Source organism: Thermobia domestica, chromosome 18, assembly GCF_964235325.1.
Source record: "Thermobia domestica chromosome 18, izTheDome1.hap1.1, whole genome shotgun sequence".
In the NCBI taxonomy this organism is placed as follows: domain Eukaryota; kingdom Metazoa; phylum Arthropoda; class Insecta; order Zygentoma; family Lepismatidae; genus Thermobia; species Thermobia domestica.
This window is the reverse complement of record NC_137471.1, coordinates 43,248,157-43,267,961: the sequence shown is the minus strand read 5'-3', so window position 1 is coordinate 43,267,961 and position 19,805 is coordinate 43,248,157. Positions and strand designations below refer to the sequence as shown.

At 36.6% G+C, this 19,805-nt stretch overlaps 1 protein-coding gene across 1 annotated transcript in view; it reads left to right on the top strand.

The window, feature by feature from the left end:
• Nucleotides 1-12,408, top strand: part of LOC145675842 (uncharacterized) — a gene marked incomplete at its 3' end in the record, with an annotated part of 64,821 nt that extends 52,413 nt beyond the window's left edge. Inside the window, 1 exon segment of the mRNA XM_081746580.1 lies at nt 12,263-12,408. Coding sequence (XP_081602706.1) covers nt 12,263-12,408 — 146 coding nt within the window.
• Nucleotides 12,409-19,805: the final 7,397 nt, after the last annotated feature.

The following is a 19,805-nucleotide window of genomic DNA, read 5'->3' as shown; positions in this document are numbered from 1 at the left end:
CTGACCATTTGTTTAGGTTTTCTTTGGAAATGCCCGTTTTTTTTTTTTTCAACAATACGTTGGTTTTTAGTTTACTATATACTATGAACGCTAGGAAGAGCTACTTAAGCCAAAAGACACAAGTGCGCATTCGAAGTACGCTTATTTCCGGAACTGACGTCACCTAGTGTGTGTCAAAACCTCCACGTTCACAAGTCTGCGAGTGCATAGTGTGCGAAGATGTACACTGTGTTAGCACACTTGTGTACTTAAGATAGCAATTTCTCGTAGTAGGAACAACGATACTCTCAAAATGACTTAACAAAACTTTAAAGGGCATATTGTTAATATTTTTGTTGTTGAGCTGATCTTATAATAATTTACTTGATAAATGTACAAATTAGTGATTATATAAGTAGACTATCAAAATGTTACAACAATGACAAATGTATTTAAGTTTTGTTCTCTGAGTATGCAATGGAATTAAAAAAAAGTGTAGGGAAAGCAACCACATAATTTCTGTAATAATGCTGTAAAGACATTTGTGCTTAAAATATTACATCATTTATGTAACTTAATTGTAATAATTAGACTATCAGTAATTCAGCTATTTACACGTAAAGTATACACTTTAATGGCATATGAATTAAAATTTTAAGCTTTAGCAGGGTGTCTATCGGTCACGAAAGTCAAGAAAAAGTCACAAAATTTAGCTTTTGGATCACGATTTTTTTTTATTTGTACAAATATAAGTACAGACAAAACTTTAGTTCTATAAAACATCAAAATTTACCACCAAAAATATCTATGGTCGGCTTTAGACGCTACCAAATCGCTAGCAAAGCACGCTTCTATCGCATGCATGAAAATTCGGCCTATTTCGCACCCAAATTCCCTCTTGAGATGTAACGAAATTTTATGGTTTGGTAAAGAAATGGTCACGAAAAAGTCACGAAATTTCATTTTAGAATTTTAGTAGATATCCTGTTTAGGATAGAATAATAAATACTTAGTTTATTATTAATCTAGGATTACAGCAACAGCTGCAAATGTTTATTTGTAGGCAGATAAGCGTAATTTTCTAGTTTTCATTCTAAACAAATAAACTCCTTTCAAAGCTACCATATTTCCTTGCACTTGGTCTGTGTGAGGGACCGTAATATGCCAATTGCCGTGCATATTGCATTTTTGACAACTGACAAAAGACTAAAATACAGGTTAAAAGATTTCTTTCTACACATTTATCAAAGATTTCACAAATTCCTCTTAATTCATATAATAACATTACTGTACCCACTATGAAACAATTATGAACAAGTAGTGCACAGTGGAGTATTTTACTAAAAAAGCTGGCCAAAAGTCCTAAACATGAACTTTGCAATCAATCACCAAAATGTACATTAATGTATAGCTGAAGTGTTATGACATCCGAAGGTAGCCAAGAGAATCACATTCACCCGAGCCTTGAGCCGCGTTATCAGTTGGAAGACAGGTGTTGAGTGAGTAGCGTGATTTGTGCTCGTAGTGTTAGTCGAAACGTGAAGATAGAAAGAAGTATTACTGTTGTAAAAAGTGAAGGTAAGAAACAACCGGTGTGGTATTTGACAAGTAGACGGCACACACTTTAATTCAGAATTTAATTTTAGTTTCAGAACAAATATAAATAGATTTGTTACCACCATAAGGAAGTAGAAAAATTAACATAATGGATAAAGCATTTCTGTTAAATACAGGTAGTTTTTTGTATGTGTCGGGGCATGTCGAGTAGAAATTTGTGAATAAACAGTACCATGAGGTCTTCCTTGAGAGATTTCCAAAGAAAAAGTTTCCCCATGTTTCCCCCTTTTTGTGTATCATAACGTAATTCACATATGTTGTCGAATTTTTGCAACCACATATTTTCAGAATTGTTGCTTACAATTAGTTACAGTTAGGTATTTTTTACGTTTTATCTCAACAAAACATAGGATTGCACAGAGAAAGTGTACTTTTTTAGTAAAAAGACTTCATTAAAATGTAAAATAGGAAAAACAAAATATTCTATCTCGACTAAAGCTTCAAGCGTGCCAGGTGCTAAACATCAATACTAGTTTTTGTGTTATTTGTTTTTACTACATGAAGTAAACATTTATCCACCTAATAGAAATACAGAGGTATGTTCTTCCGAATAGTAGGATATATTGCTGATTTGATGTATGGGGATGCATAAATGTCTTTATGTTTCTTTTTGTTACGAAGACCCCTTGTTAATGCGAAAATAAACTACCTCTAATTGTACTGCTTTCTGTATTATCTGCAAACAGATAAAAGTAATCGAAAAGTAAAAAGCCAGCCAGCTAGATATCATTATTTGACATGTGATACCGTTATCACGACTAACTGAACTGCTTTCGCTTTGTAGATATTTACAGGCCCATAAATAGATGCAAAGCAAAAGCAAGTAAGTGAGTCGTGATAACGGTCTCACAGGCCAAATAATGATATCTAACTGGCTGGCTTTTTACTTTTCGATTACTTTTATCTGTTTGCAGATAATACAGAAAGCAGTACAATTGGAGGTAGTTTAAATTTTCTTTCCTAAAGGCTTCTAAGAGCTGTTCGTCAAACATGAAACTAAGTCTCTCTGTTTTTCTATATTGCAGATTAGTTGAAGATGGAGACGGAGATTACCAGGAAATCACTGTATGAACTCATACAAGAATGTGGGAGCAGAAAACTTGATGAAAAGTTGTTGTTGATGGAAAATGAACTTCTGAGAAGAACAAAATGCCCACCTGGTGAAGAAGGAACTTTAAGACGTGCTTTACGATATTTCAAGTCTGAGTTTAAACAACGATGGGTAGGCGCGAAGTATACTCACGAACGATTTTTAAAGAACAACGAACAGTGGCTTAACGCAGTTATCAAATTACCAACTTGGACAACAGGAAAACCTGGTCGACCGCGAAAAGACTTTGGTGAGTCAAGTGAACGAAGCAAGAGGCGTAAAACACAGGATTTAAGGAAGCAGGCGTCTCACGAAGAACTAACATATGCAGCTCACATGAGTCAGCGAAGTGCGGGTAATGTGGATATGTCAAAAATGATAAAAGATAGTGCATCCTCACCAACAAGAGCGTCGAAGTATAGAGGAATTATCTCGGCTAAAGGCAAACATGTGATCAAAAAGTATACGCCTTCAGAAGCTCTAGTACTACTTGTGGAAGCAGATCTAACGAAAAAACAATATGAAGTGATTCGTGCTCCAAACAAACATATTTATCCGTGTTATTCATTAGTGAAAGACGCTAAAAGAGAGTGTTATCCCAATGAAGATGCAATTACAGTGACAGAAACAAGTGCTGAAATTAATCTACAAACGTTATTAGACCACACTGCTACGAGATTGTGTAAATACTTAGAGGAGGTATTAATACGCCTAAGCGACGAAGAAAAATGTAACTTAGAGCTAGTCTCAAAATGGGGTTGTGACGAATCACAATAGTCCCAATTCAAGCAAAAGTTTCAAAACCAAGCAGATTCTGACGCCAATATTTTCCAAAGCTCCTTTGTTCCTTTAACACTGCAATGCAAGATTGGCGACCAAACGACAAATATCTGGCAAAACCCAGTGCCATCTTCAATTCGATTCTGCAGGCCAATACGTATACGATTTGTGCACGAAACAACTGATATCACGAACGAGGAATTTGAGTATGTTGAAAGTCAAGTGCAGCATTTAAAAATGACTGAAGTTTCAATAAGGGCAGATGTCGTAATACGTGTGAAGCACAGTTTGGTTCCTACAATGGTAGATGCAAAGGTGTGTAATGCTGTCACAGGCACGTCATCAACAATGCGGTGTTATATATGTGGACAAACGTCAAAAGATTTTAACAAATTAACAAAGGTAACAGAAAATAGTGATTCTCTAAAGTTTGGCCTCTCAATCCTTCATGCAAGGATAAGATTTTTCGAGTCACTTCTCCATTTGGCCTACAAACTTCCCATCAAAAAGTGGCAAGTGAGAAGCGCTGAAGACCGGAAGATTGTGTCGGAAACGAAAAGAAAAATTCAAGATGACTTGAAAAAGGAACTTGGCTTTCTGGTAGATATTCCTAAAGCAGGATTCGGGAGCACCAATGATGGGAATACCTCCAGGCGATTCTTTGACAACCCTGAGACAGCATCCCGAAACACAGGTGTGGATATTAACCTCATTAACAGGTTCCGAGTGATTTTGGAGACAATATCGAGTGGCCACAAGATCAATATCCAAAAATTTGGTGAATACACAGAGGCTACTGCACAACTTTACGTTCAACTATATCAGTGGTACCTAATGTCACCTACTGTACACAAAGTTTTAGTACATGGGGCCACCGTTATTAGTTACGCTATATTGCCAATTGGGCAACTTTCTGAAGAAGCAGCTGAAGCTAGAAATAAGCATTTTCGCCAGTATCGGCAGGATTTTTCACGAAAGTTCTCACGAGAATTATGCATAGCGAGATGTTCTCAACAGACTATTGCTCAGTTCTGATCCTTTCTTAAGCTGTTCCAAGCATAAGTCAAGGACAAGGAGAAAGTTCTTTTCAAGCGAAACATTACAACTCCTACTTCCAGCGACACCAGACGTTCCACTCCTTGCAGGAGTGACAGAAGAAGACAGTGATGAAGGCGAGGATGAAACGGATGCATCATCGGGTGAAGCTTCAGATTAGAATGTGTTACAGTCCTCTATGGTCGTTTGAAGATAGCAAGCAAGGATGACATGTGGTATACTCTCACGTGTTTGGTTATTCGAATTTGTATTATTTGAGTATGACGAATGTGTATGAAGTTGCTGTGCATTTTCTAGGTTAGATAAAGTTACATATGCGCTATTTTTACGAATATTCGCTTCTTTTCCACAAGTGGGTACCTGTTTTTATCCGGAGAAATAGGTTGTACACCAACTACGAATAAGTTATTTTTCTGATTACGGAGGCTTTTAATTCAAGAAAAGCGGCTACAATACTTCTTTTGTTAACTAATTTTGCCTGATTTGATTTTACGTGCAAATTTACTGTGGATAATGTGTGCAAATTTCGAATGACAATACATCATATGCATAGAAAGTTTGTTCCCTTTTCACCGAAATGCCACATAAAATAACTAACGGAAAGCTATTTGGCGTTCCTCCAAGTTGTATTTAACCATTTTAATATCAGATTTGCACTCATCGACCTCGAATACGTCTACATACCAAATTTTGTTGCCATATCGTGGATTTTTGTAGAGTTTGTCTACCATATAGGAACCGCCAATTTGTGCTTTGTAATTTTGACGTCAGATTTGTAATCAGCGGCCTTAAAAAAAACCATGGACCCAGCTTCATATCCATAGCTCGCTTTTTAGCAATTTGTGTCCGCCATATTGGATCCGCCATTTTGAGTTTTATAATTTTGACGTCAGATTTGTAATCAACGACCTCAGAAACCCCCAAGTACCCGATTTCATATCCATAGCTTGCTTTTCAGCGATTTGTATCCGCCATATTGGATCCGCCATTTTGATTTTTTTAATTATGGTGTCAGATTCGTAATGAGCGACCATCTAAACCTAAGTATACCAAGTTTTATAAGAAATAAAATGCAACTTCCTATTTTGGCCAACTTTTGAGGCTAAATACTCCACTGTGTAGTGTAGCTGTTCCTTCCGTATAGTTGAACAATGAGAGCCACCACAAAACATACATACTGTATTTTTTTTTTTTTTTTCATAAAGCCCTCTCCTAATTTTCATAAATTCTTATTATATTAGTAGTTTTTAATGGTTTTACTTGGACGAGGGAATTTGTTTCGTAAGTAACCATTTTTACAGTGGGAAGCATGTGGGAGAGGCAGCAGGTATATATCAAGAGAGATATAGGGCGCCGAAAGCGTAGTGAAGTGCATGCAAGTATTGGAGTTTATACAATGTACAGAATTCTATTTAAGCAGACTTATAAGATAGTAATCTTACATTTTTTGTTATTTTTAGCATATTGTTTTAATTAGGGTTATCCATCTTGAGTATATGTGATCGTTATACATTGGCATTTTATAGTGAAATAATAGTTTTTTCCTGTAAATTTTGGTCCTCATGTTCAACTGCGCCACTTTTTTCCTTGTTATGCGTGTAAGCATTAACTTTTGGTACAGATTAAGAATATATGGAGACACTATTTTGAAGATCTACAGGTAAAATCTATAGATTCACAAAGAAAGAGTGACATCTAAGGAACTTACGTATTAGCGCAATATGGTAGAAATAGTCCAATCAGTATGCCTGTAACTGAAGCAATACGGTAGAACTAGCACGATTACAGTGTCATTGTGTAATCTTCCGTACAGGAAGCAATTTTTCACGATATGAACTCTCTAAGATATGATATATTATATATTTCCCAAACTAGGTTTGCGTTACATTATTGTAAATAGCGCTTCGGTGTTTTTCGGTGCTTGCAATGAATTTCCTATGTTACTTTTAGGGATTAAGAAATTAAGTCACACCCGCAACATTGTTATCAGCGCCCTAACCACCTGTGCTATTCTCCTCACTGTGGATTAATTTATATTCCCTCGCCCAAACATGCATTATAAAATAGGACATCGCCAATAGTTAAGTGGTTTTTATGCTGTTAGGAGTTTATTATGCACATAAGACAATATGTATATAGTTATTCTCTTTACGCTCCGCTCTTGTTAATCTGCGCGTGAGAGATTCGAAATGACAAATATTGTCGCGTCGCGGCACGAAGGAGAGGCTTCGGGGAACAAGCCCTTCGTGTCCGACTGGTAGGAATTTCGTTTTTATGAGAGAATAATACACTGCTCCTATCACTGGCTTTCAAAAGATACGGAATAGTTAGTCACACTCCCAAGTTACAAGAATAGATCAAGCTCACCGTATATCAGAATCTAATTATTTATGACTGAGAATGCTTAACTGTTTGAAGGGCATACCAACAGGGCGTTAATTCGCCAAAAGGAGGATAGCCAATAACAAAAGAATAGAAGTACCGCCAGGTAAAGGTCACCACTTGTTGTCAATAGGTGATACGCAACCGCTGTTCACCATTTGTTGTTTGGTTATGGTCGTATTACACTACGAGCCCACAAATGATTAGTGGGGAGGTTGTCATCCACTAACTAGCACCTTATTTATGTTTCGTGTCTACGCTGATACTGAATAATGCAGCTATCAAAGAGAGATGGTTTGTCACCGATCAGTCACCTAACTAAGTGGTAATTTTAACAGTACCACCCAATGATGTCGCGGGGTTGCACATTAAGCAACAAAGTAAAAACACAGCAATTAATCTTGAAAAAGACTGTTTATATAAGGACTTAACTTAGTCCGGATTGACACTAACGAATAGTCTTGAAAAAGACTGTTTATACAAGGACTTAACTTAGTCCAACATCATCCACGAGCTGTAAGGCTCTGAATAAAGAACAGCTGTTATAAATCGATTCAGGTGACAGTAAATCTAAATTATAAGGGGTGCAAAAGTCATCTACAATGTAGGGCTATCTCAAAACTAACACTCGTCAGGGACGGAGTTGAAGTCCCGACAATACAATTAGAATAAGAGGCGGTTAGAGGTACAAAAGACGAGCGTCGTTGGTATGCAAGTCAAGAGCGATTAATACAATAGTAAATTAGGAAGTTAATTGTGTTTAAAATCTAGTTAGTTAAATTAAGGGCGTCGGCAGTTGGAATACCACTGCTATCGGCCAGCCAAGTTTCACTAGGCAATTTATAATAAAAGATCACAATGATATCGCTCGGATTCAAAAGAGATACTTAATATTCTAAGAGATTAAACAATTTCAATAACTAGAAAAGGAGAGCTTTCAGAACCGTTAACATGAAATACGTTAGCAAAATAAAACAAGGTTACATTATAATTTCGGCATCACTTGGGAGGTGATCCCCTTTACAGTTAAGACTTGAGATGTTATGCGAATGCGAGTGATAATAATTTAGAAGGTAATTACTTAAATGACAACCCACCTGAGTAACTATGTCCTACCACAAGTCGCTCAAAGAACCAGATGACGGAGTTCCTTTGGGTTGTGTCGACGCCACTGCAGCCGTTTCATACACACACCTGGTAGCAGGATTGCACAACACTAATAGATCACACTAAAACAATAACTTACGCACTTGTGTCTCGAGCGGCTGAAACACGAAGTGGAGCGAGAGAGAGACGAAATTCCCAAGTGGGCGTACGAACAGAGATCTTCAAGGCTTCGTACTGGGTTAGATGTCGTCTTGGTATTCTAACATCGCACACGCTGGTCTTCTCTGGATAGATGTCAAAAGTCGTGGTGTGTGACGAAGGGAAGAGTCAGGTCCAGGTTAGAACGGGCTTCGAATGAAGACGTCTCGCCGGGAGTCTGGTCATCCACTAGACAGCAATGTTTCTGCGCCGATGGAGGCTTCCAATTCGGATTAGAGATAAACCAAGAGAGAGAAAGAAAACTGGCGAGATTCGGTTGAGGGTTAGTAGTGTTGGAATGACGTGAAACAAAGTTCTAATTGAGAGAAGGTTTATTCATGACTCGTCTCAGTCTTTTAATTTGGTACAAAACAAGCGCTTCCGGCATGGGATGGTAATTGAGCTAAGAGGCAATTTAGTGACACTGTAATACGATCAAGGAAGCCGTTGGTTCCAAACAGATGAGTTAATGGATGATCAAAGAAGTTTAACACGAGTCAACTTTAGTGATGTACAGCACACAGAACGTGGAGTGAAAGTCTCGGTGAAATAACTGGACACTGTTATGCGGAGAGAGAATAACACACACACTCAGTCGTTCTTCTAGTTGAGAAAGATGGTATCTCAACACAGTCACCACTAGGATGTAAATCCCGACGTTTAGGGTGTAATTAGTCGGTACGGCGACTATACCGGACGAAAAGAACTTCAATGACAGAAGATGCACGAGACATCGAAGAAAGCAAGTTCAAGGGCGGTCTCGATGCGAAGTAAGAGTTTAGTCTCCCGGACGAAGTACGGTTGAAGAGACTCTTACAATTTTCGTCCTAGCGCTTGGAGATCAGAGAGCACAAGTATTCGTTGCTAACGTCCAAGGCGCTAAATAGAGAATAACCCAAAGGGTAGCAGACGGGTGTCTGCTCCCTTGGGGGGACTTCTTCTTCTCCTCGACGATCAGAAGGTATATCCCGGAATTTCGAATGATTGACGAAAAATTGACTGACCTTTGGAGAGGGAAGTAAACCCGTTTTGTTCCAAGTGTTATCTCTTTCACACGGCACAGGATAGTGACGGGTGAAAATAGAGGAGTCCGTAGGCGGAGATCGTTTCTTTCCTGATTGGCTTTGTATTATCTAGCAAACGAATTTAGGTTTCTGCGTTTGCGTAGAGGTGGTACAAAGGCGTAACCAAAGACTTCCTTTTGACATAATATCAAAGTTATTATAATACGCTGATGACTCTAAAGGTTATGAACTAGTGAACCCTAGTGAACCCATGCTTACAACAGCGCAGCTGGTAATACAAAACTGGAATTTACAATGACAGTTACAATTTCCTATAAGTTTGCAGACACATTAAGAGTTTAGATAACGTTTTAAAAGTTTAAAAGATCAGACTTGCAGGTGTACGCTGGAAGTAGTAACTTCCTCACTATGACAATTTAAATGGCTAAGAATTTGGAAAACATAGACAGTAATGGAATTTATTACACTGCTTGTATGGTAGATTCTCTGGACATTCACAGTTAATGTCAACGTTAGAAAATATAGCAATGATATGAAGTTAACCTCTATAAACTGTAAGGCAGGAATACTCATTAAGCGTAGAACGCTGTTATCTACTCTGTTCTTAATACACTTTAATAAATTTACTTGGGTTCTCTGAACTGTCTCTGGGGAAGAGAACTCATATTCGTTTTGGTATCTCCGGGCAAAGGTTACGGAGAGTGTTTATCTGCAGAAGGGATGTGGAGTCAGACACAGACAAAAAAAGAAACTAACAGAAAAATAAAGATTGACTGGGACAGCTTAGCTCCATATGCTGTTTTAGTCTTTCCTTGTTTTAAGAATTTTTACAAGAATAAAAATATATGCATACAACTTGTTTCAGCAGTTGTAATTATGCAAGAATTTATTAGTGGAGCGTTGCAAAAAATGGGGTCGGAAATTTGCACGCTACAATATGTACAGGTACGGCAAAGCTGAAGCTATTGACATACATGAAAGAAACACTTAAGTTATTTTATGGCTGTCCCATATTGCCATTTTGTACGATACATTAATCTTTAATATAACTGGGAAGTCATTAAAAACAAAAAAAAGAAAAGAAAAGAAGCATTGGTTAATATTTTCTAGTACGCGAAATTTTCTTTTCTTTTCTTATATAAATGTTCCATGTTCTACCATGATGAGGCGCTGGAACGAAGTGCGGTTCAAAAGGTAATTTGACAAGTGTATACTATCTAATGTGCACTCGATACTTCGAGGGTGCACACTTGAAGTATGTAACTCCGCACTTTTAGATACGGTCTTAGTACAAAGAAGGAAACAAAAGCACATTGTCACATCTTCTTCACGCGTAAGAAAGGAGACAGATATTTAAATTCATTATTTGTCAGTATTTTCCTTTTAAATTGCTTATTAAATGTTCCTGGATTTTATTAATGTGCTCCATTTTTAAAAACTATTCTAGATTTCTTCTTCTTCTTCTTCTTCTTCTTCTTATTATTATTATTATTATTATTATTATTAATAATAATAATAATAATAATAATAATAATAATAATAATAATAATAATGGACACTTTAGGTGGATTGTGAGAATGTGAGAGGACAATACAAAGTGACTATTCTAAAACCAGCCCCATGAGTTTCCTAATATTTCCATAGTTTCTGCATGACGTTGACAATGGTGACATATTACTTCTTGGACTGTGAGGAGTTGAGTAGTGTTTAGTTCAGTTGGTAGTTGGTAGCACTTACCCGGTCAAGGTATATGTTGGTAAACTCTGGATTCCGTGCAAGTAACTGAAATTCAGAAAGTAGTTGTTCTGTAAATCTAATAGTCTCCCCTTTCAGTGGCGGGCGATGTTTTCCATGTTCACTCAGTAATGTTTTCTTCCTCATTTTCAATTATGAACTTGGGTCTGAATCGTCGATTTTGCAAAATTCTTTCGACTGTGAACTTCTTCCTGAATCCCAGTTGCTGGTGGCAATCGATCTTGTCATCCAGTGGTGTGAATAATAAAGAGTCTCTGTTCCACTATACTCTAGTCACCAGCGGCGGCTGGTACTATATGTTTCATGGTTGTGCAGCCGGATATTTTTTTTAATATTAAAGATATTTTTAGGTATTAAAAGGTATTAAAGTAGTGTATCATTAAAAAATAAACCTCTGCTCTTGAGCACAAAGCAATATTGATGCATTTCTAAAAAAAAATCAATAAAAGAACTGAAAGAAAGAAAGATATTTACATTTCCAGTTGCAGTGAGCGTTACCACTGGAAGCAGTAACATTGAGCGCATGGCAGCGAGCTCCTGTCTCTTAACATGAGGAAGTGGATTTATTCCTGCGTCGCTGCTATCCTCCCGTATTGCTCCCTTCCAGTTGCACCTTTTTCTGCCACTGGTATATAGTCAGCTTCTGTAATAGTTACGAATTCCTCCACTTGGCAGCGCTTGACTCAATTGATAGAGCGGGTGAGATATACACGCTTGGAAGAAAGAAGTTATTCACAAAACAGAAACTCGCAAAGAACAAATAGTTACGCGCTACGGTTAGTTTCACAAATGTTTGTATTCTGTTTTCACTCGTCGACTGTGAAACATTCGCACGCGTGTAGGCAAGCGGTCACTCTCCTGCTTAGGCTGCTAACCACCTTTTTTTAGCCACTTTTCGCGGAGCGACGTGCAACACGTTTCTCGCGCTTGGTCACTTTCTTCACTTATTTTTTGTTCCCCATACGTTACAACATGTCTGGAGGGGGACAATCGTGTTGTGCCTACCCCATTGCTCCTCTCTAACGTTGTCACTGCCAATAATCAATGAAAGAATTATTTTAAAATTAATGAAATTTAAAACTGCATAAATTATGGTGTACCCTGTATTTTTCATTGGTATGTCCAGATAATTTATTTCTCTATTTTTAAATTAATGTTGATGAGACATTATAATATCAATTAGTATGTAAAACTGAAAGTCTGTAGTATCATAAGTAAAAAAAAAAATGATATGGATACAGACGTTTTATGAATTCTATTCAATCTGTTTCAGCCATCAAAATGAATACTTCTTTTCATGATGGAAAGTGGGTGGAACCGTCCATGAAGTTGACGTCACCTGTAGTACTTACTCAGTTGCTTTGTAATAGTACGCTCTTATCTGTATGGCTGAGCAACTTGTTGAATTCAATATACAAGGTAGGTTTATAATTGCAAAATGTGTAAAAAAATTTATCATCACTGCTAGCTAAAAGAAGAAACAAGAAACCCTAGGTATCTATCAGAGCCCGATTTTCACGTAACTTTGTATATAGAGAGAGTACCTCGGGAAACTCGCACAGCCAAAATTGTAGCTGCAGAGTCCAAGACGTTGGGACACTAGGGTCCGAGAAAGATCCAAAGTGGGACCTCAGTACATTAAGGACATGGTGAGAAAATGCAGTTTTTCTTTAAAACTAACCATTGTAGCAACACGAAATGAGCATACATGGATACGAGATCGTCGATATGATCTGTTAAAAGTTATAAAAAGAATATCCGCCATCTTGAAAGAGGCCTTGTTGAAACTGGTGTGATTGGTGTAAATGAGAAGAGGGTCATCCGATGCATTAATTTTAACGTAAACAGCCACAAAAACCTGTTGGTGAAGTCTGTTGTTGGATTACAATATTCTTGTGCTTCTGATCTGTTGGTGAAGTCTGTTGTGGTATTACATTATTCCTGTGCTTTAGGTACAAGATGAGCAAAGTGTATCCTATGACACTCAAGCAGATGCAGATTATGGAGCGCTATGAGTGGGAACAGTGGAGCTAGAAAACCGATAGAAATATAATTTTAACACTTGTCACAGTCACCATGTAATTGGTGTGGATGTGGTGATATGACGGGTTCAATCTCCATAATAATGTCATGGTTGACATTAACTTGTAACTTTTTATTAGACTTGACTTAATTTGAACAGAAATCAGAAGTCATATCAGTCCACCTGTAGCGCTCCACACCCTGCATCTGCTCGAGTGTCATGAGATACACTTTGCTTATCTTGTACTACTATGAGCAAAATAAATGACGCGTCTCTTTATTTTGAAGTTTTTTGAAAATATCTCCGTTTTCTTTATATGTTCGAAATTTCGGAAGGTTTCCCCAGCAGGACAGGTTAATAACAAACCCGTTTTTAATATTTGTGTTAGATATTAGCTTAAAATAAAGAAATTAGAAGCAAAAAACATTAAATCGACAGAAATCTCGAGAATTACCAACTCTGCTAAAGTGGGAAATTTTCAAGAACACGAGGGAATTCTGCAGTTCAACACGAAGCAGCGACATCTATGTCATTGAGAGAAGCGTGGATTAGATCTACAAACGAAAATTTTAACGAAATATTTCTAGTATGTCTTATTATATGCATTATCAGCGAACTCCAAATATATGAATCTATGCTAAGTATTAACGTATAGATTGTGCAAATAGTGGAAATTACCTATGGAAAAAGACGAATTGTTAGCCCAATCGTAATGAAAAATCGTCTTTACTGTAGAACAGGTTCAGCTTACGTAAGAAAGCAAATAGCTCAGTTAGATAAAGCAACGAGTTTGTATACCGAAGGTAGACGGTTCGAATCCCGTGGAAGTACTGTTGTCAGTTTTATCACTAAGGTTATTTTATTTATTTTTTATTTGGGAAAGAATCAAAATGTAACATATGTGTAAAACTCATGACGATACCAAAAAAAAAAAAAAAAAAAAAAAGTTTGGATATTTTGATAACAGATTTCCCTATTAAATGTTTAATTTTCTCTATAAATATTTGTCTTAAATTGAAATTGTTTTGAATTTACTACATAAGCAAAGTTGCCCGAAGGAGGAGAGCTCAAGTAATAGATATTCTACGTAAAAGCAACCTATTGTAGAATGATGATGCTTCTTACCTTCAGCACATAATCTTAACGTTAGAGAGTCAGAGAGAGAAAAATCCTGTTTTTCCTCCCCTATGACCACTCATCTTAAAGCTCTATCTATAATGATTCGTGTCACATAAATTTCGGCTCTCCAAAGACATTCATATTTATTATTATTATTATTATTATTATTATTATTATTATTATTCCTGAATATGAGCCAGAGCCCACTCTGAAAAATTGCATCTGGCGTTCTGAGTGAAAGTTCTATGGGACTATTAGAAAAATATATTCCCGTTTCCACGCTGATGGTAGAATTTCTTAAACAGTTATTGAATTACGTTCGAAAGCTAGGCGTAAATAGCGCCCCCGCAACAATGTGGCGTGGGGACCGCACAAGCTGCAAGGCCAAAAAATATACAGAAAGTAGGCCGGGGCGAAGCAGGCCAAATTTTCACACGGGCCAAGTGACTTTTTGGCGCCCTTCCCCTAGTAGTAGCCTATATTTTACATTTTATCATAGTGTTTTTAATAGTTTAAACCAGGAGCGTCATTTCAGATTTTGCTTTGGGGGGGGGAGCAAGACCTCTTGATATAAGTAAAATTTCGCGTTTTTCACTGATTTACTACTATTCTAATGATAAAATCTATATACATCTCAAACTCAGGGGGGGCAAATGCCCCTCCCTGCCCTCCCTAAATGACGCCCCTGTTTTAAACCCATTTTCAAAAAGAAATCCATTACCTAGGAAAACTTCACAAAGAATATGGCCCGCTATAAACAATACCAACTCCACCCCCTCTGGTCTAGTGGCTAGCACGCCTGCCCTCTGTGGTACCGGGTCCAATTCCCGGTGGATTACTGTTGAACGATAAAAGTGGTTCGGATTCCACTATAATTAGTATCCACATCTCCCTTGCCCATTAAGGCATAACCGTGGAACGCTAAACTCAAGCAAACAAACAAACAATACTTAATTCCCGGCACTCTTTATTCTACATGCCATCTCTCAATTTTTCGATACAGCCCCCTTAGTACTATGAAACTCTCTTCTTCCATAGTGAAATGTAAAAAGATCATATAATTGCCACTACTTTACAAGAATATAAACCAAAAACGTCAGTAGAAAGCACATTGTAAAATTTACTTTTTGAGGCTCGTTTTGGTGCCCCTCTTTCTCTGGCACCCCGGGCAGTCGCCCGGCCCTTAGTCCGCCCTTGAAAGTACGGACGCATAACTAAGGACTGCGGAGGAGAGGTTAACCTTCATGTTATGCCACTGGTTTGACGTGTTTGAAATGTTCAGTAAGTGATCGGTTAGTGAAATAATTTCGACGGTTACTGATGTTTAAAGTTTAGCTAAGACAAAGCTACCTAATCAAATACATTTGATATCGCGATGCCACAATTTGATTTTTCCTCACATAAAAAAGATAAAAACAATAGTAATAAAAACCCTTACTCGTACTGGGCTCCTAACTAACTAACAACCTAATTCTTACAGACTAGTTGCTCTGACCAACTGAGTTTCGATTTCTTACGCGAAAGAAGTCTGTTATATTAAGAGGCATGCTTTTCATTATCAAAACTGTTCGAAGTAATACGAACATGGCTTAAGAACAGAGACGGGACTGAATTACCACTCGATTGACCTTGAGGGCAAATCACCAAACGTAGCTATAAACGTAAGTTCCAGCATGCATTTCTCTGGAGTTGTGTTCAGTATTCCTATCTGCCAGTCATGCTTGTTCGTAGGAGTAATATGTTACAAACCTAACCTTTCGATAGAGCACAATGACAGAGAATCAGAGGAAAGAAACTCTTGCCATTGTGAACGTGGGATACCACACTGTGCAATAAAACTGACGCGTCTCCTTGAAGTGATATTTCATCGAAAATAACTCGTTTTCCTTTATATAGTCTATCCGAAGTTTTTGAGGGTTTCAAAATGAGGAAATGTTACTGACAAACAAGAACGCATTTAGGGGTGGGTCTAGGGGGTCCGGACCCCCTCTGAAACCCCAACTTTTCTGTAAATTTAGCCTAATTTTGGGGATTATCTTTTAAAATTTTATTATAATTTATCCTAATATTGAAGTCGGACCCCTCCCGTAATAAATTACTGCATACGTGTCTCTGACAATTTTCAATATATTCGTTAAATAATAAAGTAAAATAACTAAATTAGGAACAAAAAGCTTTAACACGGGCTAACTTTTGTCTACTGCCAATATTGCTAGAAGGGATATTAATAGCAAAAACTGCTAGTCAATGCTAAACCTTGGAACGTCATCCCGAACAAGTCTATTATTAAGAACTACATATGAAACATGTTATTAAAACTTATCCAGCTTTTATCTGGCATGAAATTATTATATACACCAAAATTCACTCTCCTAAAATGTGTATCTAAACAATGTACGAAGCAATGAAAATTTTTTATCGAAATATTTGGGCAGGAAACTCTAACAGCCAGCCATTTTATTTAAATCGTAATAAACCCTGTAACCGTACGTTAACGTGAGGACAAAGCTTGGTCCATTGGTAAATTGTTTGAAGAATAAAAACTCAATGTTCGTAGGTTCGAATCTATCCAGTCACCACAACATTTTATTCTTATGTGTAACGATGAAATAAGAAAAAAATGTATAACCGTTAAGTCAAAACTTCAACCAAGTCTGAAGAGAACAATACTAAAATAGTAACACAATGACGTCAACCAAAAATTATTTCATGTAGCGTTTGGACGAAATTACAGCTGTTAACAATTGCAGAAATAAAAACAGACTGATAGCTGTAATGCAATCTAGACTTCTGAATGCATTTACTTCCTGAAAACTTCCGTCTCGTCATTGGTATGCCGTTAATCATTGTAAAACCTTTCAATTGGAAGTGAAATGACACAAACTAAAACAGTTTTAAATCAATAAATAATGTCTATGTGTAAAAGTAGGTGTCTTTTATCTGTAGTTCTGAGTTCCTTTTACTTTGAAGTGACAAATGAGAGAAGAAAGTATGGTGTTCGAAAAAAAATCAAATTTGAGATTTCAACGAATTTACACGTATTATAGCCCCTAACACCGAAAAAGTTATTTTTCGATACATGTCTATCTGTTCGTCCGTCCGTTCGTTACACTTTTCTGTGCACTCGCCTAGAGGCCATACCGTTCAACTTATCTGCACCAAATTTTAGTTTAAGATTTTCATAGTATTTCCTATAGTTTTTTTTATTTCCCTCCTACTCCCAAAACAAGGGTAGTTTCCTGTACGATGAAAATAGAAAAAAGATATCTTCTCATAACTGGCTCTAACGATCTTGTTTTCTTTCTTTTTTTATAAATCAATATTTAATTAGCAACCCTATTTTGTGGTCTAAGGCATTTATCTGAGAAAAATCTACAAGGGGTAGTTTATACTAAGAGGGTGAGTTTTTTCTCAGTGATTTTCTCAAAATGGACTCAAATGTTTTCGTTCATATTTCATAAATAAAGATTTCATTAATAACTTATCAATATGGCATAACTCGTTTGTCCTAAAAAAATGCGAGGGGTAGTTTATTCTTGGTGGAGTGTTCTCTGGGCGATTTTCTCAAAAACGACTCAAAAGAGATTATTCATATTTCAAAAATAAATATTTCGTTAATAACCGAACAATATGGCAAAACTCATTTGTCCTGAAAAAATATGCGAGGGGTAGTTTACTCTTGAGGGTGTTTTTCCTCCACGGTTTTCTCAAAAATGAGTCAAGCAATTTTGTTCGTACTCAGAAATAAATATTTCATTAAAAACCTAGTAATATGGAATAACTCGCTTACCCTGAAAGAATCCTCAAGAGATAGTTTATTCGGGGAGTTATTTTTCCCTCACGATTTTCTCAAAAATTACTCGGACAATTTTATTTATAATTCATAAATAAGTATTTCATTAATAACCCTATATTTTAGTATAAGTCATTTCTATGAAAAACAATTACAACGGATAGTTTATTTTTGGGGTCAAGGTTATTTCCCCGACAATTTTCTCGAACGACAGGCGAGTTTGTTCAAATTTCGCAAATAAATATTTCATTAATAACCAAAAGTATATCTTAACTCATTGTTCGAAACAATTCACAAGAGGTAGGTTACTCTTGACGTGTTCTTTTTGAACGACTTTCCCAAAGTGACTCATTTGATTTTTTTCATATTTCATAAACAATGATTGCATTAATTGGTCTATTATATGTCTAATGAAAATGTGCTCAAAGTGTGAGTTAGTTTTGTAGTGTGGATTTTCTTCAATCGAAGTTTTTTATTCGATAATCTGACATTCGATGTATTTGAATAATACGATAACTTTATTCGTATTATCCAAATACACACTTCAGTAACAACTGCAGCCTAACACAGTTAAGAAATTGAATTGCAAAAGTTTAGTGCGGTGGCCCTGTAATTGAATATTTTTTGAGAAACTCCCTAGCTTTTTGTGGTAAACTTAGGCTTTTCTTTTTCGAGCGACAAAAGAGAGAAGAAAATATAGTGATTGTGAAAATAATATCAAATTCAGATTTCAACGGATTTACATGTTTCATGGCGTCTACATACCGAAAATGTGACTTTTCGACACCCGTCCTTCCGGTTCGTCCGTTCGGCACACTTTTATATGCACTCGCCTAGAGGCCATACCGTTCAACTTATCTACACCAAATTTTAAACTTAGGGTTTACTTAGTATTCTTACAGGAGCTTTTCCATTTTTTCCTACCACCTAAAATAAGTGTGGTTTACAAACAGCCGAAAATCGAAAAACGCTATTTTCTCAAAAATGGTTTTAACAATTTTGTTTATTTTTCATTAATCAATATTTAATTAACAACCCTATATTGCAGTATCAGATATTTCTCTTAGAAAAATTTACAAGGGGTAGTTTATTCTTGGAGGTGACTTTTTCTCGACGATTTTCTCAGAAAAGACCCCGGCGAATTTTGTACACACTTCATAAATAAATATTTGACCTTACAACATGGTATAAGTCAATTGACCTGAAAAATATATGAGTAGTAGTTTATTCTTGGACTTGAATTTATTCTCAGTGAGTTTCTCAAACACGACCAGTTGGCAACCCTGTATCTCGACAACGAAGCTGAATTCGAAAACTGCAAGAGGACCATTTGTCTCCTTTTGATGTCACGAATCACCTCCCGAAGTTTGTGGACATCTTTCAGGTTCACCCTTAATGAAGCTTCTTTTCGAAAAGTTAACTATTAACTTTAGGCATTGTTTATCTTTTTTTAAATCACAAATGTCGTTATTAATTTTAAGGCAGAGAACTACTTCTGAGAGAATAGATCTTGAAAGATAATATTAAAACTTAGACTTTTGTTTTCGAGACATTCCAGACAAGACGAGACATTTTACAAGCTATCTCGTGTCCAAAACATTTGCCTCGTATTATCTTGGATGTCACAAAGCGCGTCTTGTCTCTTTCTCGAGACATGTCTTATCTCGTGCGCATTCGTTAACACTTGGAAAGGATTATCTTTCTACTCAAAGCATTATTTTTATAATGGTTGCATATTTATGATAATTGCTGTCCACATAAATTACAGTCCTTTCAGTTGAATTAATTTTTATTATTATTATTATTGAAATTGCAATATCTAGTTTAACGTTGGTCGATTGTGCACCTACGCTAAGGGAGAATGATGATGAATGAAATGGT